The sequence below is a fragment of the Sarcophilus harrisii genome, chromosome 2 (assembly GCF_902635505.1).
Source record: "Sarcophilus harrisii chromosome 2, mSarHar1.11, whole genome shotgun sequence".
NCBI lineage: Eukaryota > Metazoa > Chordata > Mammalia > Dasyuromorphia > Dasyuridae > Sarcophilus > Sarcophilus harrisii.
Window position 1 is genome coordinate 40,419,167 of NC_045427.1, and position 23,751 is coordinate 40,442,917.

Sequence of the window (23,751 nt, forward strand, 5' to 3'; positions counted from 1 at the left end):
GAAGAGCTCCCCAATAACAACTATGTGTAGTCTGACTGATAAAAGAAATCAACACATTAGCCATGTCTGAGAATGCAAGTTTGATCCCATACCTCTAGTTTAATGTTTACTCATAATTTTGGGTCTTTGAAATTTTGGTTTCTTTTGTCATCACATATAGCACATAATTCATGGATTTATGATTCTGAAAAGGGGTCTGTAGAAATTGCCAGATTGTTGTTGCAGGGGTCCAAGACAAAAAGGTTAGGAATGTAGTCCATCGCTTTTTTGCCAGGGATGAAAGGCCTATCTCATCCTCAGTTTTCTGAAGTTGTGACTGCTTGGTTGGTTATTGCTTTAAGTTGGTTTTTATTTCTCTTCATTTTTCAATCCTGGGAAATATTCTGAATGAGCACAATGACCAACAGATGAAATGAAGGGTGAATGAGCCACTAAACAAAATTCAACTAAAATAGCCTCATGATTTAAGAGTATAAATGAAACCAACAAAGAGTTTTGTGTGTAAATATCTCAAAATATACCATTAATCACTGACATTGGTACTTTAATGCTGGTAGGCATATGGCCTACATTATATCACTTTCAATTTTTCAAGATGTTTTCACAGGTTCAGATTCATACAAGGACCACCCTTCTCCATCTCCCTTTAAGGCAGATTTTGGCTTTCTGTCCTTGGTGTTTTGTAAATAGTACTCAATAAATGCTTATTAAATAGAAGTCCCTTGCTTGAACCTACCTAGGTCTCACATGACTTTGAGTTCTCTGGTCTTCCTTCTAAATCATCCTGCCACCTCTGGGATCCTTTTTTGGGATCTCTGATATTTAAATTAAGAGTGAAATCAGTTTGGTTGTAATTTGATAGCAGCCACCACAGCAGATCATAGCTAGATGATGAGAGCATTCAAGGTAAGATGGACTTGATGGGAATTGGAAAGCCGACCACAGCAGGATTTGTCAGACAGATGATGTTCTAAGACTTTTCTCCTCCTCCATCCGATTTTCCCTCTCATCTTTGTTTCCTAAGGAAGCAAAAAGCCCCAACCCAGGCTATTCTGAGGAGGCAGAGGCATCCAAGAGGAGAGTGGGAGGACGGGTTTATTTATACATTTCTGATGTTGAGTTCTGCCTCCTCCTCACTTAACCCTTTGAGGTGAACTGTTGCTTATAGATGCAGGATGAGAATCGGGCTATTGCATCCATTAACCAGAGCTCTGAAAACCTAGGACAGCAAGTTCTAAATTCAGAGGAATTGGTTGTTTTTTCATATTTCTGACATCAAATCATTTTAAACATGTAAATTTAAAAAGCAATAATTCTGACTTACCTTAAAACAAATCAAACCCCTTTTTCTGCAATTAAAGTCTTGGTACTCAGAGGTGGTGAATGACAGGCTCTGCTGCTGGCACTTGTCAGAGAAAATAATGGTGAGCAGGAGCCATAGCAGCTTGGAAGCAGCAGGACTTGAGGCTTGGAAGCATGGCATTGCCTCACCAAAGGTACCTGGAGCTACATTGCCCAGCAGGGGCCCAGCTCTTCCTCCACTCTGATTGTGGCTCGAAGGCACGTGAGCAGCGGGTGAAGGAGATCCACAAAAGGGAAAATGGAGTTGGATGTAAAGAAAGGACAAAAGCAGAGTGAGGTAAGAGTTAGACTGACGGAGAGAGGTCAGAAGTGTATAGACTGCAGATGGGAGTGGCAAATGTTGTGTTGGCAAGAGGCAAAAGTTGTGAAGACAGCAAACAGTCTGTCCAGTCAACAGTCACTGCCTGAAAACAAGAATGAGCATCTGTGAGGCCATATTTTCTTCAGCATCTGCCCACTCTAACAAGACTCCAGTTTCCTAGAAATATTCCCATGTGTGCAGGAATATCTGGGGCCCAGATACTTGTACTTCCTCTCCAAAGCGGGCCTGCACTGAGAGAGTTTTGTTGGATAGGGATAGAAGGTGGGGAATGAAAAGTGTTGGTTAATCTTGGCTGGTGCTTTAGATCACTGTCACTAGCATGGTGAGTCTTTGTTCCTCTCCCAGAGTAGTACTGCTGAGTATGGAGAAGCTTTTCGTTTTTCTGTGCTGTCTGTAGGCTGCTGTAGCAAAGGCACCATCACTGTTTCCACTGGGTGTTTCCCCTATTTTGGGAGCCAGTTCAGAGACATGTGGGTAGGACCTGACCCTGGCAGCTAGTCCCAAGCTGGAGTATCTTTCTGGCTGTGTATTCCCTCAATGGGAGAGCCCACCAGTGTGCCAAGCCACTTTCCTGAATTTTAGAGACTGAAAAGCAGTTTTGTTCATTAAAAAAAATCTAGCACATTAACATCATTAGGAAAATATGACTTTGCCACACATTTGTCACCCCCAAATATGAGAACAATTCCCTTAGTGTCCAGATGTTTTCTTGGAAGAAGTTTCTTTTCATAGAATTTGGCCAATCTAGGTAGGGGCATTTGTGTGCCCACTGTGTGTCGGGCACTGTGCTAGACAATGTGGATACAAAGACAAGATAGCCCTTGAGCTTAAACAGCTTAATGTTCTACTGAGGAGATCCAAATTCACATGTAAATATAAGATAAATACAACAGAAATACAGCAATTTTGGTAGGGGTGGAATGGGGCACAAGAACCAGGGGAGTCAGGAAAGGTTTTGTGAAGTAGGTAGCAGTGTGGTCTGCAAGAGAGAGAAAGAGATAGATATGAAGTGGGAAATTACTGATGGCAAGGGAAAATGATGGAAGATGGAACAGTCATAAGTCAGTTTTGCTGAAGGGTAGAGGGCAGAAGGAAAATGAGTAATTAGCCTGGAAAGATGGGCTGGAGCCAGATTGCAATGGGCTTTAACTGTCAGGGGTTTGTGTTTTATTCACTGAAGCTGGAGTAGGAGAATTGACATGGGCAGAACTGGGCTTGAATATTCACTCAGCAGTGCTATGGGGGAGTAGGTGACAGATGAGAACAGAAACAAGAAAATCGGTCATGAAGTAGTCAGTTTAATTCAGGCAAAAGCTGAGGGTAATGAGTCCTTGCAGTGCAAAGAGATGATATTGTGGAAGTGAAGACTTTGCAATTAAAGGGAGTAAGGGAGAGTGGAGAACTGAAAGTGAGTCCTATGTTTTTGGAACTAAGTGCTATCTTCAACAGAAATGGCAAGTTTGGAGGAGGGGTAGGTTTTGGGGAAAAGATGAAATCATTTTTGAACATACTGATAGGGGTAAATGCCCAGCAGGTAAATGGAGATCTAAGACTGCAACTCAGATGTGAGATTAAGGCTGTATGTGTAGATTTGCATCATTTAAATACAGAGATGACAGGTCAAAACAGACAAAAAAATAATGTAGAGAAAAGGGTCTAGGAGATAAAAAGGGAAAACGGTCAAGAATGCTGTTTCAAGTGAAGGCTATGGAATCTGAAATCTCCAGTTATGCTTACGTTATTTTTTTTTGCAGATTATATACTTCCACAAGACAAAATTTGTAATGTAAAATTCAGGATATGCCCAGTCTGGATTTCTTTTTGTAGGTCATTTGGCACAGATTGGTATTTAAGATTTATCACAACCAAAAGTTTTAGATTCATTATTTCAGGTAGGTGGCTGAAGAAAAATGCTCTGTGCCAGACTTACTAAGTTCCCATTAGGGACTTATGAGAATATAAAGGGTTTGGGGAACCCGGAAAGTTACTTCATGTCGATGTTGGAAGAATGTGTTTTCCTTCCATTTAATAACCATACATTTCTTTTCTGGAAGAGGAACATCTCTGTTAGAAGAGGCAGAAGACGGGACCAAGAAAGGGCAGTAACTTGAAATCCCCGCAGTGTTTCAAATTGTCTCACTACAGTCAGAGAGGAAATTGATGTAACGACTAGAAACCTTTGACTAGTTTGTTTAGCACACTGTTTTTCAACCACATATTGGACCTTGGGCCTGAGAAGAGGCAACTATAGAAACAGACATGACCAAATCAGGCCACCGTGCCAGGGCAGTCTGTGCCAAGGATTGATCATTTCCCTCCACATAAGCCTTTCTCTTTCCCAGACTATTAGCTAATGCTTGGCACTGCTACTCCAAAATGAAGCACTTAATATAGTTATATACAATTCCCGTTTACAATTTATGCCCAAGGGCCACACAAAGAATACATTAAAATATAATGTAAAATATAATGCTTTAAATCAAAGCAAAACTTTGAAACATTGCTTTCGCTTTTTCCAAGGAGTAGGTTTAGAATCTAATGGAACGCAGAACATCAAGAAGTGAAGCAGCATTAAACCTACCCCCTCCATGAGTGTAAGGAACTCAGTATTTAGTTCCTTAGGCACCAGGATAATTGGAAGATGATCTTTTTGGAAAAGGCAATTTTAAAACAGTTAACCATTTACAGATATGTTGGAAGAAATATACTATCTGGTGGGGTGAGGTTTACCAAGAGTCCCTGGTCATCAAACAGATGGAACCCACATATCAGTAGTCATTTAAATTGGGGTGAAGAGGGTGAGGAGGGGTGTACTGTCCCTATCACAATGTGAGACATCAGACAGCATTTGAAAAAACAAATCACATCAAGATGCCATTTACTAATTGCCTCTCTGTTCCAGAATGAACACCTGCATAGGCATTTTAAGATCCTTTGGTTTGCTTTTCCTTAACTAACAGAAAAGCTGAGATTTGTCCAATACGTATGGGACAAAGGTTGGAAAGCATACTGTCTTTAATGGGTTTGTGCAGATTTTGTCTTCTCATTTAAACTGTTGGTAATCTGGTGAATTTCTGATCCAGGAGCCAAATGCCTGCTTCTGAAGTGTCTTCCAGGCTTCTTGGTAGCTGGTTGCTGCCACTTTGTATTCCCAGTATGTTTCAAGCTTCTTGACCCTAATATAAACACATCCACACATAAAGCTGTTCTTGAATATTGACACAGTTTTAGCCAACAGAGACTAAAACACCTGGACAGCAACTCTCATGGATGATTAAAAGGAGTTTGCTGAGGAACCTTTAGTGATGCTAATTACTATCAGATTCTGATAGGTAAAATATTTTACAAAACAAATAGTTGCACCTTCTTCTTGGCCAAGTTTTCTCAAAATTTATGACCTGGCCCAGGTGACATAGCCCATAATCCTCCAGCTACCTTGTTTGTACACTGCCAGCAGAGAAAGACATTAGGGCCTTTATCAGATACAAGTGACTCTTCCAATAGAACATCTGAGTGGTCTCTATTCTTTTATTGGACACAGGTTTCTTCAGAGGGACTGTCATTCTGAGGTATATTTAAGATGTTCAAGTGCAATTAAAAAATTTTCGGTTTTTTCAGTGCCTGATCATCTCTTAGCCACATAACAAGTGTCTCCCTGGACTAGTTTTCTCAGTTGAAAGATAGGGAGCTTTGCTTTAGATGATTTCCAAAGTTCCTTCCAGCTTTAACAAGCTTTTAAGCTTTTTTATTTAGACTCCCTTGCTTTTTATTGAGTGATTTGTTAAGACACTTCCCACAGCAGAAACGGTTTTCTTATAACTACAAGTATAACTGTACTTCTATTGACCCCTCTACTATATTTTGTCAACCAAGGCACACAGGCTAGAAAGCTTGATCTCCATTGGGTTAGTTCGAGGCTCTCTATATAGCCCAAGCTTGTGTTAAAAGGACCAGCTATGATGCAGTCAGTTTTCTGTACAAAAAATACAAGTATCTTAGGAAGCAAATGACACCTGATAAAAGCTGCCAGCACTCTAGATATTTGGAATGCAGAACAGCAACAACATATGGCTCGATCTCTCTAGATGAGACCTTTCTGGTGATGGTCAGCTTTATTGGTGTCCTGACCGAGTATTAGTACTGTCCAGATGCCCTTTAATTCCTGTGAAAATTAAGTCACTGATGGGAATAAAAAAGAAGTGAGGAGGTTCTGAACAGAAAATCTAAAACATAAGAGGGCTATGGCTACTCTGAAAATCTGTTTCCAAAGTGTCGTTTGACTAAGGGTCAATAAAAGCTAAACAATGATAGTCTAAGCCAAAATTCTAATCCTGGCTCTGTTTGCAACTCATCACATGGTCCTCTCTGGGTCTTAGAACCAACAAACAACTTTGCTCTTACCACCCTCACAGCAGCCACATTTTCTTTGGAAAAGGGAAGGAAAAGGGTCCAAAAAAAAAATTGGCCTGCTAGGAAGCTGTGACACTCCAGCACTTTTCCTCCTCAAAATAAAGTCTTAAATATTAACAGCCCAAAAAAATAGTCTTTTAACGATGACAATTAGGTTGGTTACCTGAGAGATTCGGGTTGCTTGTTCTCAGAAATACTGCTTACCAGACTCTGGAACATGTTGAAGAGTTCCACCTTACAGACTTTGGATCTGTTCAAGAGAAAAAAAACTACTCACTCACTGTTGAGCATAGGCCCAAGGACTGTGTTAGGTACATTAGAGGACCCAAAAGATTCATTACTCCAGGGAGCTGTGACTTCCTCGATAGACCTAAGTCTATCTATACATGAATCCATGGGAGAATATAGAACGAGTGCTTCCTCGTGCAAACAAAATGCTGTAGGAATTCACAGATGGCAAAGGGCACTGTTGGTTATGTTAGTGATTAAGGTCTCATGAAAGAGGGACAGTTGAGCGGTCTGTAAAAAAAATTAGAGGATCTGAGTGGAGGCCAGGAGGTACCATATTTTAGGTATGAAAAATGGACAGCATTATCCAAAAACAATGGGAGAGGAATGAGCACAGCATATATAGTAAATGGCTGTGCTTTTACTGAAGGAATTTTTAATAAGATGTGCTTCGATGTTCTGTGTTGCTCAAGTAGCGGTCCCCATCATGAGATGGACCTTTTGGAAGATACAACTCCCTAGCCAGATGTGGCCTCTAGCCAGGAAAGATAAGCTAGGTGAAAATGAGTCTAGTAACTATTTAATTTGCTTAAATGCCATTACTGACTCAGTATTATACTGCGAAGTGCGAAGCTTAGTTTCCAAGATATATTTGGCCCCAGTCAAATCAGGTCGACAATTCTGTCCAAGTCTTGGATACTAATGGGGCTGACAATGGCTGCAAGGTCCCAGAGATTTAGAAATTACTATGTAGCCTAAATGGGCACAGGCTAAAATGCACTAAGGCCTACTTTTGACAAATTTTGACAAATCTTTATAGACTGTTTTATTCCTGATCCAATCTCTCCACTTATAACCAGTCTGTACGTGACCTCACTATTAAATTGCTGAGTTAATGACTGATGTGAATATAAAACCAGTAACTAATCTGAGCCGGTGACAAACTAGCTACCTAAAAAAAGACAAAACATAAAGCTTTAGCATCTTTTCACTACTAGTACAAGCATCCAGAATGGCTTGCTGAATCAGTCTTTAGGGTCTGTGAATGCAGACTGACTCTACTACTTGGGCCTTGAAAATCCTGGCAGTTGGGTTAGAATCAGAGGTTCTCAATCTGGGACCTGTGAACTTTTTTAAAAAAAGATTTGGCAACTATTTCAATATAATTAATGCCTCATGTAATCTCGTATATTTTAAGCATTTAAAAACATTTTGAGAAGGGATCCATAACAAAAAAGGCCATGAGCCCATGTTTTAGAAATGGGCTGTTAATTTGGAAAAGAAAAAAGGAAATTCTTCTTATCACTAAAACCAGAGAGATGCAAGACATTTTTTTTTTCCAGGCTGGCTATCAAATTCATGTCTAGAAAACAATATTGCTATATCCATCCTAAGAACTATTTTGATGAGTCCACGAAACAACATAAAACCCCTGCTGAGCCCAGAAAAGCCCATTCCCCAAACACTTATTTTAGTGAGCTATTTTATCCTCATTCAAGGTCTTTTCAAAAATAGATTTGGGAAAAGATGTAACAGTTTAAATATTTAGCAAGTAGAAACAAGCATCTAGCCTGATGAGCTTCCAAGAAATAGTAGACCACTGTCACAAGCCCACTACTTCTGGACTGCTCCCCAAACTCAAATGCCTGCTTAATCATCACTTCTCTTTAGCAAAAGCTCATTCATACCTTAAAAATGGCACAAAATAACTGGCTCTTCCTAACTTGTTTTGCTTTTCTAGAACCTCCTTTTCAGAAAGGATAACCAAGAAATATGTAAAAAAAGGGGGAACAGGGATCTATAAAACCTGAGAGGGAAAAGTCTGTCTTCTTTCCCCTCCCCTTAGTAGATTATTCAGATTTTTTTGTGACAGTCACTTTCCAATATCTATTTCACTAATTCACACTCCTTTCCTGATATCAACAACCAACAATTAAGCAAAACTGATCCAAACACCAATCACTTCATATGCACCTTATATGCACTCCTCAGAAGATAGTGTCACCATTTGTCATCCAAGGCCAAGAGCAGTCATTACCTTTAATCTGAGTTCTTCTGCCTTTCAATGTTGTTTTTATATTTCTGTAATCAATTTATGTTATTCTGATTCTGCTGTCTTTGCTTTGTACAAGATTTAATTTAATCAGTTTAATTAAATCTTAATTTATTACATAGGCCTTAATTTTCTATATTTATCACATCTCATGGTATAATGATATTACCTTACATCCAGATGTCACAATTTATTCATCTATTGCCTAGTTGATGAAAATCCTGTTTCCATTTTTTTTTTGGGGGGGGGCAGCTAAAGAAAAAATACTACCCTGATTTTTCTGGCATGTATGGGACCTTCTTTCTGATTCTAAGGATATGTGTCCTTCAGTAGACTCACTGGGTCAAAGGGCATGAACAGTTTAATTTGATTTGACATATTTGATTAATTAGACCAATTCACAGTTCCACCAAGAGTTTATATAATCGTACCTAGCAAGTTATTCCTGACTTTTCCACATTTTCTATGTTCTGTAAGGTATGATGAGCCACTAGGGATAGCACCTGATTTAGAATCTGCTGAATATATGAGGTTATCAGTGAAAATAAAGAGAAACTGAACGCAATGTTGTGTATGCAGATAAATAGCTTAGTGAAAAACTTGGAAAAAAGTTCAAGAAGCTTAAGAGATGAATGTTTGGTATAGGGCCTCATGCCCTTAGACAGCTCATTATATTAAAAGACAGTATCTTGGAGACTGTTGTTTATATTTTGATTTCACATTTAATGTTCTTGGAACAGGGGTGGAATCAGATTAAGACGAAACAAGCACTGCTCACCTAGCTATACCTTGAGGCTATTAAAGCTCTACTAACTTTAAGGTGCTGGTAAGGGAGATGCAGACTCCAAGCTTCCACAATCCATCAATGTACTTCAGTAATAATCAGGAAAAAACTCAATTAAATATTCGATGTTAAGAAATGTACCAAATGTTAAAAAAAAAAAAATCAAAGTTTCTGATGGAAAAGATCATTTTAAAACTGCACACTTCTGGAGGGCCACAATAAGGAGGACAATGTGTGCTGGACCAAAAATGTGGGAAAGAGCTCTGGCTTCTGGTCCTTGAATCTGCTAAGGTGAGCAAGAATGTCAAAGGAACGAGGGGACTTTTGCTTTTCCAAAGTTTGGAGGAAAGGACCAACATCCCAGTGACTCATATAGAAGACAGGTATTTGAATTTCTATTAGTCAAATAACTGCTCAACTGTAGGTTGTCCCCTTTTAGAAGAAAAAGGGACTCGAAATGGCTTCCATTCTCCATATTATCAGGAAAGAAAGGAAGCTGAAGAGGCAAACAAGACTCCTGACCTGCACCAAAATACTGGAGAACAAAAGAATATGGTACATAGGAGAAAGGGGAAAAGGATAACTGCATAGTTGTAGCTAAATAACAGATAGGACCCTACTGCTACAGAAGGGAAAGATTTTTTAACTGACACAAAGCAAAGATTGAAGAACCAGAATAACAAATTGAGTGCAGAAATATAAATGCAAACAACATTGAAAGGCAGCAGAACTCAGATGAATTCCCTTAAAGCATGACGCTGTGGATCTGCATCAGGCAAGAGATCACCTTTAAGGGTCCGAGAGAGAAAAGAACAGTACTTCTTGGTGATTTTCTTTTAAGGTAGCTATCTGAAGCTGATGAAGATGATTATGGTGGAGGAAGATCTGCTGTCTTCCTGGGACATACATCCAGAGTGGGACCAAGAAACCCCCAAGATCTGTCACTTTATGAGTACCCATGTTTGGTGATTCATTTGGGCACAGATGATATTGTTAAGAGTTATCTAGAATATTAAGGGTTAAGAATACCAGGCAAGAAATTGAAGACCTTGGAAACCTTGTATTTCCACTATAGAGGAATGGTAGATCCTTGGAACATTTAAAATATATTTTCATAGAATCTCACAAATATCATCAAAAGAGATTTAAACTGAAAAAAAAAAAATGGAGAGAAAATTGTGTGTGACTCCACAAAAAAAATTACTATAAAAATGAGCCATAATAAAGGAAGAAAATCTGTAGAGAAGTCGCCAAATTTATAGAAGACAAAATACCATGAAAAGCCCCAACTGAAAAGCCAGTCTGTGATATATGGAAAATAATGACAAGGTAATCGAGAGATTTTAATGCAAGGAGGCAGACTGAATTAGTGTTGAGATTTGGTAGAATATGAATATTGTTGCTCTGGAAGGATTTTTAACTGTAAAAGGCCTGAGTATGGAAGGACGTCTAAAAAAATGGTATGGTGAGACCAGAGGTATCATCAGAGGCAAGATGCATTTGGGTGCAGATCAAAGGAGTAAGGATATTAATACATACAACCAACCACTTGGAATAAGGAAGCTGAAATGGTTAGAAAACAGATCATAACCTTGGCTCAGAGATAGGAGATAGGAAGGCTAGGAGGCATTGGTTATCTGGAGGCCTAACAAAGTAGCCAATAATTTGTTGGCATGTTTTAGTTGTTTGAGGTATTGATAAGAGCAGCAGATATTCTATGTGTGCTTTTTTACTGACAAGAAGCCATCATTGCTGAAATAAAATGGAAAGGAGCCGAAGGATGGAGAGTGGATGCAGGGTGTGAATAAGATAAGGAGTACTCTCCTTGATGTCCACATCCATGAAACTCACCGGCCAATTTAAAATGTAAAAATGTGCAGAGACAGAAAGCAAAGTCAGATGATGGAGAATACACAGAAAAATATGGCCTGGTCCTCTGGGAATACTGGATACTATAGCTCCCAGTGGTATAATGCTGGAGGTAAGTGAAGAATAAAGAAACCCCAAAGGGTTTTTAATGTTTTTAAGTTATAATGAAAAAAAGAGGATGCTCAAAGGAAGTGTTGCTTATAGTACAGGGGAAAACACTAATGCACAAAGGAGAAAGAAGAAATACTCAACTGTTACTTTGCTTCTTTTTTCTCTTCCAAGGCAAATGATCTTTGAGGTAGAAAGGGAAAAACATGGTTGACTCCTAGTGTTGTGGGTGAGATTCTCACTCTAACATGGCATCTGAGCTCCCTCCCATCTCTGATATTTGTGAGTTCCTGCAGAATCTGCTGAGAAGCAGTGTCTGGGGGAGGATTCTTTCTTTCTAGTCCTATGCCCCACTACAACTCCAGCAGCTTTCAAGCCCTCCATCAGCAGGCAGCCAGCCTTCCCCTCCGGGTCATAGCACTCACTCCTGTCTCGCTCTTCTATTTATATCCTCCAAGCTCAGCCCAGGGCTTGGCTCAAAAGAAGCACTGAGTTGCCTTCTGACTAGTCTGTTGCTTCATTCCCTGCCAGTCCCTATAAAATGAGAGAGTCTCGGGATGTAGCATTACTCCCCAAATACTGCCTGGATAGCGCACCTGGCCTGTGGACTTCCGACGCTCTTCTTTGTAGCTCCCTGCCTGAATCCATTGCAGGTCACATCGAGAGGCTGCTCTGGGACTGCACTCCAACTTATGGCTGTGAGAAGACACAAATCACCAAGTCAGTACCATCTAGCACGGGAGCTGCGCTGTAGTACACTAGGGAAAGGACAGATACATGTGAGAATTATGGCTGACCCGGGTGAAAGATAGGGAGGGTCCAATAAAGTCATAAAGGAGATCCGTGACATTCTCCTCCACTAATATCTGACTGAGCTCCTGAACTGCACAAGCTCTGACAGATTCTCTTGGTTACTAAAGCAGATCGGCTAAGTTTAGAGGGGCTCATGCCCAAGGACAGTGTGGATGGGACTTTTGGTTATGGCAACTCTAGAAGCAGCAGTGGGACTGCAGTGTCTTGGCAAAATAAGGATATCAAAAAACTTCAATAAAAAACCTTGAACACCGCCAAGAGCATGATGAGATCATACAAGAATATGTATTTTGTCGTTCCTTAAAATTCTGGCATAAAAATGGGCTGTTTTTCTGTTAGAACTGGTAATTGATGAAAATCTGATTTTTGTTGAGAATATTACCCTTCATGCTGTGGTGTATTAGATAAACTGGATGGGAAAGTCTTGGGGAAGGTCATTTCAGAGAAAATTCCTCACTCTGGAAACTGGATCCTAGGATGTTCCATAGTATTAGAAGGAAGAATGCTGGGTTACTCACCAGCCCCACAAGGAACAATTTTCCCTGGGCAGTTAGCTCTCTTTGCTTGAACCGCATGGTGGCTGTGTTCAAACAGCAAATCTGACTGAAGCATTTTTAACTCTTGGACTTGGAAACCTCTGGGCAAGCTCGACACATGCTGACACCTAATGAGGGGGAAACAGCACCTCATCATTTAGAACCAACAATGCTCTGACACTCTCTCTCCCACCACCCCTCGCCCCAGACTTCCTAATGACTGAAGAAGTGTCCTTAAGAATGTCTAGAAACCCCATCCACAGGATCATGTTGTATTCACTCCAGGCTGAGGAAACAACCATTTGGTTTCTCCCTGCCCCCACCTTGCAGAGACAGCAGTGGGGGAAGTTCTGTTGAGGATGTGGGTTTTTTTAAAGTGAGATTCTCTCATTTGATCTCATCAATCTGAAAAAAGCAGCCACAGCAAAGGCTGTCCTTGGACTCTGAGTGACTTAGATATAAAACACCATGGATAAAGGTCAGAAGACAGCCTGGCTTCCTGTACAAAGGGCACTTTCATTTTTCCTTGTGTCTTTTCTCCAAACATGCCCCAGAGAGAATGATAATGGCAAACGCCACCCTAATCAGCCTTCAGAAATTATTCTTTGTTTGTGGGGATTAAAGTACACCCTGTTCCCCCATCAGACCCGGGGATTCTCTAGACAAGGTGCCCTAGCCAGGGCACTTACAATATTCTCAGACTCTGGAGGAAGTACCTGGCACCTGATAGGCAGCACAGCACCCAAGAAAGATCAATGCACTGTGAGTTCTCGGAAGCCTATATTTAGAACTAGAAAATGGATTTGAGTCTTAGCTCCATCATGAACCAGATGTGTAATTTTGGGTGAGTCACAACCTCTCTGAACTTCTGTACGACAGAGATTAATACTGACACTACTCCACAGCTCAGGTGGGAGAATCAAATCAAAGGTCAAATGTCCAGCTGGATGAGCTGCCCTCAGGCCATTGTGCTTAGGCTGCCACTTCCCAAGCCCTGGCAGCCATTCTCTTACCTGTCAATCAGGGCCCTCTTCATGGCCTCAGGACTGTAAGGGCATTTTCCAATGACCAGGGCTGTCAGGTAGACCGGCTCTTCCAGGAAGTGCATCAGCAGGGCACCTTGGCACCCAAGCACATTCCACCTTGCCAGCTTATCACTACAGGACATAGAAGAGGTTCGGTCTCCGCGGCCTGGCTTTATTCGGAGTAATCCCACCTGGTGATATTCGACACCAGGCTTCTGAGTATCTCCAGCTTCCCCTGGCACACATTTTGCTCCAGTTCTATAAATATCCACTACTTTAGCACCAACTGGGACAGTCCCCTTAGTAGCTGCTGGTCCTGCTGCTGATCCATTTGCTGGAGAGCTGGAGTTGCTGGCATCTGCCGGTATTTGTAAGCTCTCTTCCTTCCCAGTAGAATAATGTATGGCTATCTCACTGAGGATGTCTGTGGAGAGATCCCTGTTCTCTGTTTTCATCCTCTTAGTTATAAGGTGTGCTGGGATTTCTTCCCCTTTCCTTTTATTTTCTAGCACCACAGGGTCACTAATGGCCTCCGCCGACTGGCTGGTTGCTCCATCACTACAGACTGGAGAGCAAGGCTGATCTTCACCCTCCAGCATCGGGATGATGGAGGCATCCCCACCTACAAGACAAAATATTTCCGAAGACAAAGACTTTTACAGTTGCTGTTACCTGAGAGTTTGAGACATTCTAGCCATTAGAGATTTTTGCTTTATATTGCTTAAACTCCCAGTATCCCTTCTCCTCCTTTTTGAAAGCAATCACAAAGAATTTTTTTTAAAGAAAAGAAAAAGAAGAGACAACCAAACCATACACTGAAAAAGTTTGAGAACTAATGCAGATTTACTCATACCTGTAGATCTCCCACCTCTACAAAAGTGTTGCCCAAATGATGCTTCAAGTTCACAATTATCTCTACTCCAGATGAAGAGAATTCAGTGCCAGAATGAAAAGCTTGTTCCCTCTTTAGTATATGCCTCAGTGATTTTCCAAGACTACAGATCATACGTGATAATCAAAATGTCATTAAACTTCATTTTTCACAGCCTTTAGCTATATCAAATAACAAATTTGGCAGATGACATTTACATAACACTCCGTGGTTTTCATAGTGCTTTACATAATTTATTTTGCTTCATCTTCACAACAGCCCATGAGGGAGACTGTGAAAGAACAGCTAACGGGAATTCCCTACAAGAGGGAATGTGACTTGCCAAATAAGTGGAAATGCAGATATCTGACAGGCTTCTGGTTCAAAATACAATATTCCTTCCTGTTATGGGCCAGAATGCTTGTACTTAAAACAAGGATTCTTAAAAGGTGTTAACTCGGTGGAATTGATGAGACAATGGTTATCTAATTTAGCATGATGACTAACAGTTCTCTAGTTCAGTACATGTACTTAGTGCTTAATATAGTTCCACAAGACTCACACCTATGATAATGGTGTTTATAACAGCCAACAAAGACTGAGATTCATTCCATCTTTAGTCAGGCTCCTGGTGGCTCTCCTTAGGGACCGAGGGACTGAGATTCAGATTCATTCCATCCTCCACCTTTGTGGTGGCTGGAGGCTGAAGCACAAACCCTTGGACTCAGACTCACTTCATCTCACACCACCATGGTGGCCTATCCTCCTGCATTTTCTCTACTAAAATTAAGTCCCCTCTGAAGGCCAAGAGAAAGCTAGTTGAACACCAGGCAAAGGAGACAATAAAGACTTTTGTACTTTAACACCTGGCTATTCTTGTGGTGATTACTCAGCTGAAACAAAGGCTGGTCCTGAGACCTCTAGAAAACCGAACTAAGAACACTACACCTTCCATTGTATTTTTTTGCTGTACATAATGGTGAGTCATCCATTAAAGCCTGAAAATCTGCTGTGATGATCTCTCAAACAATTATCAGAATACCGTGATGGAAAAGAATACTTGCCTTCGATTCAGAAGACCTAGGTGGAAATCCCAGCTTGAATGACTTGAATCAGCTCTATTACTTCCTAGCTGTATCACCATGAGCTGTATCTGGGAGCCTCAGTTTCCCCATTTGTAAAGTACAATGCTTCAGATCATTCTACTTGTGATGACCAAATGAGTGAACGAATCTGAAGAACTCTGTAACTAAAGAGCTAGTATTAAAATGGATTTTGTTCTTTAGGCTCTTTTTTTCGAAAATGAACATTTTCTTTCTGAATCTTTTTAAGGCACAGATAGATTCCTAGCTAGATAAACACACTCTAATAAAAACACTGATATTAGACAGATACAACCACATTGGTGGGAAAATGCAGAGATACTGGCTTAAGGACACTGTAAAAGGCACATGTAGCTTTGATTAACTTGGAAATAAATGGAAAAGTGGGGTCTCTCATAAACACAAAGATTCAGATATACTCACAGGGAGTGTGGCTAGAAAAAAACACAAAATGCAAGTCTGGTTTGAGCTTCCACATTCCTGTCTTGGTTCCCGGCATAAAGATGCTGTTCTGGGGCAGGCTGGCTGCAGTCCTGAGCTGATGGAATAGGTACCTGCCGAGTAAAAAGTATTAACATAAAGATTTAACTGATAACTGGAATCCCTGGAGTTTGAAAGACTATGACTAGGCCCTCTCTCAGGAAGGAGCTGTTACCCAGAAGATCTGAGCATGGAGTAATGGTCAAGTGGAGAATGATACAGCTAGCCCTTCTACCAGAGCTACCAGGCTCTTCTCCAGCAGAATATGGTTCATTTTATCTCCAAGATGCTCCCTCCTTAATCAAGTTGATTGATTGCTTTTAGATCACTGGCCCTTACTGCCCACACATCATTATCAATGGGACCAGAGCAATTACTGGGAAGTTTCTATGCAGCATATATTGGAGAGATATAACACAGTAATGGAAAAGTTAAATCAGGGCCCCATGCCAAAGGATTCCCAACTTCATTTAAGCTAACAGTACTGAGAACATTAAGATACAGTGGGCCAAGTGATACTATGTGAGCAGGTGAAGCCTCAGTGATTAAGTAGGACTTGGTTGTTGCAGAAGTTATTTTTAAAAATCTGCCTGATAGGTAGGAATCAATGGACAAGCACTTATTAAGCACTTACTATGTGTCAGGTAAAATACAAAAAGAAAGTAAAAATGATACCTGCTCTCAAGCTGCTTACATTCTTGTAAAGGGGCATTAAACGTATCTAAATTAGACCAGAAAATATAAATACAGAGTAGAGGCAAAGGAATAGTGGTATTCACAGAGAATAAGGGAATCGGCGTCACCTGTTACAGCAATCATATTGTTATTAAATCTGGTGAGGCACTAGAAAGAAGAACTAGAATTCTTTTGGGGGGGGGGGGGAAGAGGGAGATATAACCAGGGTTAAATGACTTGCTCAAGATCATATAGCTGGTAAATGTCTGAAGCTGAATATGAAGTCAGGCCCTCCTAACTCCAGGGCTGGTGCTCTACTTACTATACCACTTAGCTGCCTTGAGGTGTTATAATTCTAAGCAACAACTTGATTTGGAGCAAGGATTCTTAATATTTCTGTATTTAGCATAGAGCCCTTTGAGTAATCTGGTAAATATTATGGATCCCTTCTCAGAATCATGGTTCTTAGAAAAAATTATAATTATAGAAAATGTTAAATTTCAATTAAAAGTAGATAAAGATACAGATTTAATCTTTTCCCCATCCAACTTCATGTATCTTCTGAAATATATTTACTATTTACCCTTTGGGGTAAAAAGACATTATTCTTTTTTTCCTCTGAGGCAAATGGGGTTAAGTGACTTGCCCAGGGTCACACAGCCAGTTAATGTTAAGCGTCTGATACAAAATTTGAACTTGGGTCCTCCTGATTTCAGGGCTGGTGCTCTCTCCACTGCGCCACCCAGCTGCCCCAATAAACATTATTCTTAAGAATTTCCATACCATTGGTAAGTTTGCTTTTTAAGATACAAGGAATGTGCTAGAAGGCATTAAAATAGTTTTAATAGTTTCTAATACTTCACCTCTGGAAACTCCTCTTGGCTATGACCTCAGCATGACTGTCATTAAGGATGTCTCCTGGGTCAAAAACAAGAAACCCTGTGAAATCACATGGGACTTGAAGAGGGCTCCTCCCCACCTCCAAGTACCACAATGATTTTTTTGCCTTTATCCCCAGAAACAGAAAGATCCTTCCCTTGCCACTTTGGACAAACCATGCTAACCTTATTAAGGCTTCACACCCTCTCCCAATGGTACATCAATAGCAAATCCTTAACCTAGAGGGCTCAGCCACATATGTGTAAGCACTTTGGATGATTCTTTTGCTTAATATAAGGTCTTGTCTAGTAACTAAAAATGTTTTCCTACCTGCAATGAGAGTTGCTGACACAGGGGAGTAAGGTTCTCTTCAGCAACCTAATATACTCATAGCTGCCCACTGCCTCTGGTGTGCCCATTGTCCTAGCAGGAAAAATAGCTTTTTTTTAACCACTATAACCTGGAATTGCCCTGATGCTTGTGGCTCCACACATGATTGTGAGAGCCTCAGGGGCATATGGAACAGACTTAAAAGAACTAAGGTTACAGATAACTTTAACTGCCAAAATACCCATGGAAAATTCCACACTGATGTCCCTCCTAACCTGTGTCTGAATTCTTTTCCCCTGAAACAGAGAAATATTAAAAAGCTAGAAAGCTCCATTTTCCTCATCTCGTATTAAGAGATTGCCAGATACGTGGCAAAACTAATGAGAGGGAATCTTTTGTATAAATATGTAAATAATTGATGGATTTCATTTCATTTTTTTTTTTTAAACTTCCCCTTCTGAAATTAATTTTTTTTCATTAAATGGCTTTTCATCCCTTCTTGTGTTTACTAAGTAAGCATTGGATACCTAGCTAACTTCAGCTGGCAATTGCCATGTCTCTTGCTGGGAACACAAGAATATCTCAGCATGGACACTAGTTTCAAAGATGTCAGAATCCATGACTCCCCCCTTGCTTACCACTTTTTCTCATTTTGGACAGGCCAATGCATTTCGTTCCTGTTCCCATGGAGACAACTTCCTTAGTTACTGGGAAAAAACAAATAATCAAATGAGTTCTCATTATCTCAATGTTCCCCAGGTTTAATGAGTCAGGTTACTTAGTAGCTTGTAGCCATGAAAAGATTCCTGTAATTAACAGCACATCTGGTACAAATCCATCACTGTGGTCCTGGGAAGGGCAGAGCAGGGGGTCCTTAGTGATGAATCCCATCATTTCAGATGGAGAACATGAGGCCCAAGAAAGTTAAACATCTGATCAGGAGCGTGCTGCAGCAGACCTAATTGCCCCTTCCCCAAGACCAGGGAGGGACAAAGCCTTGAAGAGGACATGCTACATGACCGTTTTGCTCATAAGACTCTCTGCATTCTTCTACAGCAGCAACTTAAAGCCTGCTCAGGACTGATGCTGTTTTTCCTTATCAGCTGAACAGAAGCAAGCTCCTTGAGGGCAGGCCCTGCCTCACGCTGATCTACAAATACTCAGTGTCTGGCATCTAGTTAGGTCCTTAATAAAGACTTGCTGATGGCCTGCCCGGTGTCTCACCTTGGGAGGATTTGTCCCTGGGGTCACCAGAGCCTCCGGCTGTAGAATTCACCTTCACCACAGCTGCCAGCAAGGTCCATTCTCGATCGGGCTCTGGCTTCCCTTGCTTGGGCAGCCTGGTGCTGTAGTGCGTGTAGCACAGATGGGCAATCTCATCTGCAGTCCACATGATCTGAGCAGAAGCCCTGGCCTCCATCTGGGTCAGATCTCATAGGGCATCCTGGAAAATGGAAAGGACAGACAAAAGGAGCAAGGGCAAGTAGCTACATACTTCCACCAGAAATTTGTGCATTCAGCTCCAACCAAAAGAATCTTTTCCATCACGCTATTCCTACACACAGGGATCCTGGCAATGTATACCAGCGGTGTCCTATACAAGGTCCCCACAATATTCCTATTGCAGACAAACCAGATAATGCAGTCCTAGTGGATCCTTTCATATTTCTTCTACTTGAGTCTAACACATTATCCCATGATCATGCTATTCCTATGACAGATACCTACCTAGAGAAAAATGATAGATGGCAAAAATCACATCTCAAGAGTTCTGACCTGATGATTTAAACTGTTCTACCACAGTCACAAGTTCACATTTCTTTCTTTTTTTTAAAGGTTACAAAATATTGTATTCAAATTCTGCTTATTAGCTATATGATTCTTTTTTTTTTTTTTTTTTTTGCAAAACCTTGTGTTCCAAATTTCCCCCCCTCCCCTAGATGGCAAGTAATCCAATATATGTTAAACATATTAAAAGTATATTTATTTATGATGACCAGTTCTGATGGACCTGGCCAACCTCAGCAATGAGATCAACCAAATCATTTCCAATGGAGCAGTAATGAACTGAACCAGCTACACCCAGAGAAAGAACTCTGGGAGATGACTAAAAACCATTACATTGAATTCTAATCCCTATATTTATGCCCACCTGCATTTTTGATTTCCTTCACAAGCTAATTGTACAATATTTCAGAGTCTGATTCTTTTTGTACAGCAAAATAACGTTTTGGTCATGTATACTTATTGTGTATCTAATTTATATTTTAATATATTTAACATCTACTGGTCATCCTGCCATCTAGGGGAGGGGGTGGGGGGGTAAGAGGTGAAAAATTGGAACAAGAGGTTTGGCAATTGTTAATGCTATAAAGTTACCCATACATATAACCTGTAAATAAAAGGCTATTAAATTTTAAAAAAAGTATATTTATTTATCAGTTTTCAGTTTACAAAGTGTTTCCCCATGAGATAAATTAGATAACATACTAAGTACTACCCCATTTTGCAAATGAAGAAATTGGGGCTCAGAAATTGTGATTTGCCCTCCTTCCTCAGTATTGGAATGACAGTAGCTCACCATGCTGTTGTAAAGGCTCAGATGAGACAATAGAAGTAACCAACTTGGCAAACTTTAAAGCACTATTTCACTGAATGACAGCTTAAGAACTTATTTTTCCCAATTGATGCCTCCTGAACTTTGTGGGGCAGGCCAAAACTAGCAATTCTACCACTTAACTATAGCTCCACACACCCTAACTAGTTATGATGGGAACCAACACACATCTATCTATAAGAAAACCACATTATGTGGCATTTAAGAGCTTATCCCTGGGTTATAATATAAGAAAGGATTCCTCGATTAAAAGGAGTCTCCCTGGAATTGGGTTTAGAAACTTAAATGCAATTAAGTAAATGCCTCCTGACTAGAAAGGGTAATGTGTTTCATTTCAAACAACCCCAGGTCACTATATCCAAGCTCTAGTCTTGAAACACAGGGCACAATAAACACCTTTGTGAATAATACTCATTCAATTAAATAAACATTGGTTGCTCCCTCAAGCATCAAAATGAAAGACAAGAAGACAATCTGGGTGACCTCAAGCTGTTAATCTCTACACAACAAGTGACTGATCTGAATGATGATCACCAGTTTAGTCTCTATATCAATGAAAACAAACTTTCAGATCCCTCCCAAAATCAGCATAATCCCAATTAAAACCTCACCTTCTTCAGAAAGCCTTCCTTCCCTAACCCCTCTTAATTGCAGTGTTTTGCTTTGTTTCTTATTATCGTGGTCACTTTGAACATATCTGCATCTTCTTTTCCCTGTTAGATTGTAAGAGACTTCCTTTTGCCTTTTTCTATCTGTCTTGCTTTGCGGTGGAGCCTGCCATAAATAGGTGCCTAATAAATGTTTGATTAAGCTTCTTTATGGGGCAGCTGTGGTAAAGACGAGCTATAGATGATAAGGAGCTCCAAGATATAACTGGGATAAAGGTAAATGAGGGGATCTAGACATAAAATGTCTCCCAATGCACCAACTAGTTTCAAAATGAGAAATACAACCTCTGATAAGTACCTTTTGTGAATTGTCTGGGGAAGAAATGCAAGTTTAAGATTAGTTGCCTGGCTAATAACTACAACTTAATTTCACTTAGGCAATGTTCTAATTAAGGGATTTAGGATTTGATTGCTGGATGGGACTTTAATATCACCATTGGGTCTGTATCCCAAGCTCGAAGAAACGGGTAATGGGCCTACTTGTACAACAATGTTTATAGCAGCTTTTTTTTTTTTTTTTTTTAAAGTGGCAAAGAATTGGGAATTGTGGGGATGCCCATCAACTGGGGATCGGTTAAACAAGCTGTACTATATGATTGGGATGGAATACAGTTTGCTATAAGAAATGGGGAGCAGGGAAATTTCAGAAAAACCCACCTTCAGGAATACAACAGGGGAATTCTTAAATGCAGAATGAAGGTTAGCTTTTTTATTTTTATTTTTCTTGTTTTATTTATCTTGGTCTATGCTTTTCTTTTGCAATGTCTAATATGGAAACATGTTTTACACTGGATTCAGTTATATAATTGATGCAAAGTCGCTTACTTTCTCAAAAAAAGAGAATGGAGGGAGGGAATTGGGAACTTAAATTTTAAAAACGTAATTAGGAAAGGTTTAATAAAATAAAAGAAAAAACTACTTATCTAACTCTAACCTTGTTTTACAAATCCCACAGACTGATTCTTTGATCCTCAAGGGTCTAGACTCGGTAACTTATCCCTGGGTAAATGGTCATCGGATTGCATCTGAAGATGCATGCTACCTTTTGGGGCAACTCGTTCCAATTCTGGATAGCCTTAACTATCAGGAGCAAAACTATGACCCTCAGCCTCCACAGGCTCACAGAAGCAGGACACCCCCCATTCACCCCTCCTCGTTTGAGCTTCACCACTCAGTGACCGGGGGAGACGTTATCCCCCCTTTACAGGTAAGAAAACGCATAGGCTGTGACTAGGCAACGGGCCCCCTATTAGTGTCGAGAGCTGGATTCGGACTCAGCTTTTCCGGACTCCAAGTCCGCACTCAACTCGGTCCGTTCTTTGGTTCTGGTGGAAGAGCCAGGCCGGAAGCGGCACTGGGCCGGGTGTACCCCTGATCTGTGGGCCCTCGAGGCTCCCCCGGCCGCTGAGCGCCGCGTACCTCACACAGAGGACTTCCGGTCTGGGCTGGCCGGGGGGGGGAGACCGCAGGGCAGTCCCTGCCTCCGCAAGAGCAGAGAGGGGCTCACTGCAGCCGCGGGGCTCCCGGGGGGGGCTCCCGCGACCTCGAGGCCCGACGCGAGCAGGTCCGGCCCCAACCTTCCTCCCTCCGGCGGGGCCAACCAGGCCAATCCCGTACCGACCCCGCTCACCCTCTGACCCGCCGAACCCGGCTCCGGAAAGTCAGCCAAAGCGGCGGACGTGACGTCAGGCAGCCTGCAGAACGCAAAGCACGCTGGGTTACGTAGTGGTTTGGAAGCGGGCTGCTCTGCACAAACCTCCACGCCGATTGCGCACGCGCAGAGAAGACCTGGCAGGTTTCCGGCTAAGGTTAATGCCAAGGCAATTTCTTTGCACACCCTCCCGCGGTGCGCTGGGGCGGGCGCTTTCGGGGGGAGGCGGCGAAATGTACGCACCGCCCACTTACGTTTAATCTGCCTTAAACGCTAACTTTGTTGTGCGTGACTTCTGTGCTTTAAAGGAATTACACTTCCGTCTCTCTGGAAAGTCTTAGGCAGAGCACTTCAAGGCGACTGCAGTTGATTTGTTCCACGTCACCCGGCCAACTTTGGCGATAAACCCTAACTCCCCCTCCTCCCCTTCCCTCCCTCCCCCCCCGCCAAGTTCAGAGGAAGAGACTGAACTTTTGACCCGCCGGGAGCTGGGTTCAATCCATCCCCTATAAGGACAGTCTGAGATTGCTCCCTTGCTCAGTAAGGGAGCACACGTCCCAGCATGGTATCTACTTTTCATTTCTGCCTTGTCTTCCATGTACATCAAGCTCTCAGGTCGGTGCCTTTGCACTTGGTAAATCCCATCCGTGGAACATACTCCCTCCTCCGAGCCTCATTAGCTTTCTTTGAGGACCGCGAAGTTCAGGAGGGCAAGGACCGTCTGACTTTCGTCTGGATCCTTAGCTCCCAATACCTCGGAGGCTATTAACCCTTGGAGAATGAATGGGGAATAGAGGGCAGAATCCGAAAGTTGGGAAGAACCAAAAGGAATGTCCTCCACAGTATCAGCAAGACGTGGGTCCTTTAACATCTGCTAGAAAATCTAGCAGGAGGAGGCTGGTCTACTTTGGGATGGAGCAAATTGTTGAGAACCTTGGTTTTCTTGAAGTCAAACTATTTGCCTTGT

At 41.4% G+C, this 23,751-nt stretch overlaps 1 protein-coding gene across 6 annotated transcripts; it reads right to left on the reverse strand.

Annotated features, from left to right (window-relative positions):
• Positions 1 to 374: 374 nt before the first annotated feature.
• ADAT1 (adenosine deaminase tRNA specific 1) lies at positions 375 to 22,820 on the reverse strand. 6 transcript variants are annotated; one of them, XR_004231590.1, is made up of 11 exons: positions 21,077 to 22,587; positions 19,073 to 19,292; positions 18,487 to 18,555; positions 17,503 to 17,557; positions 15,908 to 16,038; positions 13,499 to 14,132; positions 12,468 to 12,613; positions 11,733 to 11,832; positions 6,258 to 6,344; positions 1,325 to 4,860; positions 375 to 1,219 (listed from the first exon to the last, which is right to left on the reverse strand). XR_004231590.1 is itself a non-coding variant. In XM_031950005.1 (10 exons), exons 2-10 carry the CDS (start codon positions 19,266 to 19,268, stop codon positions 4,728 to 4,730), a joined length of 1,551 nt encoding a protein of 516 aa, XP_031805865.1. In that variant the 5' UTR covers positions 19,269 to 19,292; positions 22,764 to 22,820; the 3' UTR covers positions 375 to 4,727. The 6 variants fall into 6 exon arrangements, 5 of the variants coding, with proteins under 5 accessions (XP_031805865.1, XP_031805866.1, XP_031805864.1 ...); XM_031950005.1 differs by lacking the exon at positions 21,077 to 22,587 and adding an exon at positions 22,764 to 22,820 and having other exon boundaries at positions 375 to 4,860; XM_031950006.1 differs by having other exon boundaries at positions 375 to 4,860; positions 22,553 to 22,593.
• Between the last annotated feature and the right edge of the window lie 931 nt (positions 22,821 to 23,751).